Here is a 339-nt window from a genome sequence, read left to right as displayed (position 1 = left end):
CGCCCCGGCAGCACACCCAGGTCTCCATCCAGGACAGCCACATCTTCTGCTTGGTCCTGCTCACCATCGAGAACATCTCTGATGACGATGCTGGGAGTTACTGGTGCAGGATCGAGAGGATGGGCAGGGACTTGATGGAGTCGGTGACAGTGAGGGTGGTCCCAGGTAAGCCCTGGTGTCCAGCTGGCTGGAAGTTTTGCTGGCCAGGACCCTTTTTTGGAGAAGATGCTGGCTCATGGGCCAGCAGTGACCCCCAGGTCAGAATACAGAATAGAGCCCCTGGGACCCAGTATAAACCAGTGACAGAGCTGGGCAGGCAGGGACAGGCAGAGCACATCC

The 339-nt window shown here is 58.4% G+C and overlaps 1 protein-coding gene across 1 annotated transcript in view; it reads left to right on the top strand.

Moving 5' to 3' along the window:
* Positions 1-165, top strand: part of LOC104461733 (CMRF35-like molecule 2) — a gene marked incomplete at both ends in the record, with an annotated part of 362 nt that extends 197 nt beyond the window's left edge. The window contains 1 exon segment of the mRNA XM_010073421.1: positions 1-165. This exon segment is cut by the window's left edge and continues 41 nt beyond it. Within this exon segment, the coding sequence (XP_010071723.1) occupies positions 1-165 (165 nt within the window).
* Between the last annotated feature and the right edge of the window lie 174 nt (positions 166-339).

This window comes from Pterocles gutturalis, unplaced genomic scaffold (assembly GCF_000699245.1).
Source record: "Pterocles gutturalis isolate BGI_N339 unplaced genomic scaffold, ASM69924v1 scaffold17142, whole genome shotgun sequence".
Classification (NCBI taxonomy): Eukaryota; Metazoa; Chordata; class Aves; order Pterocliformes; family Pteroclidae; genus Pterocles; species Pterocles gutturalis.
Note: the sequence above shows the minus strand (reverse complement) of the source record. Positions and strands in the feature narration are given on the sequence as shown.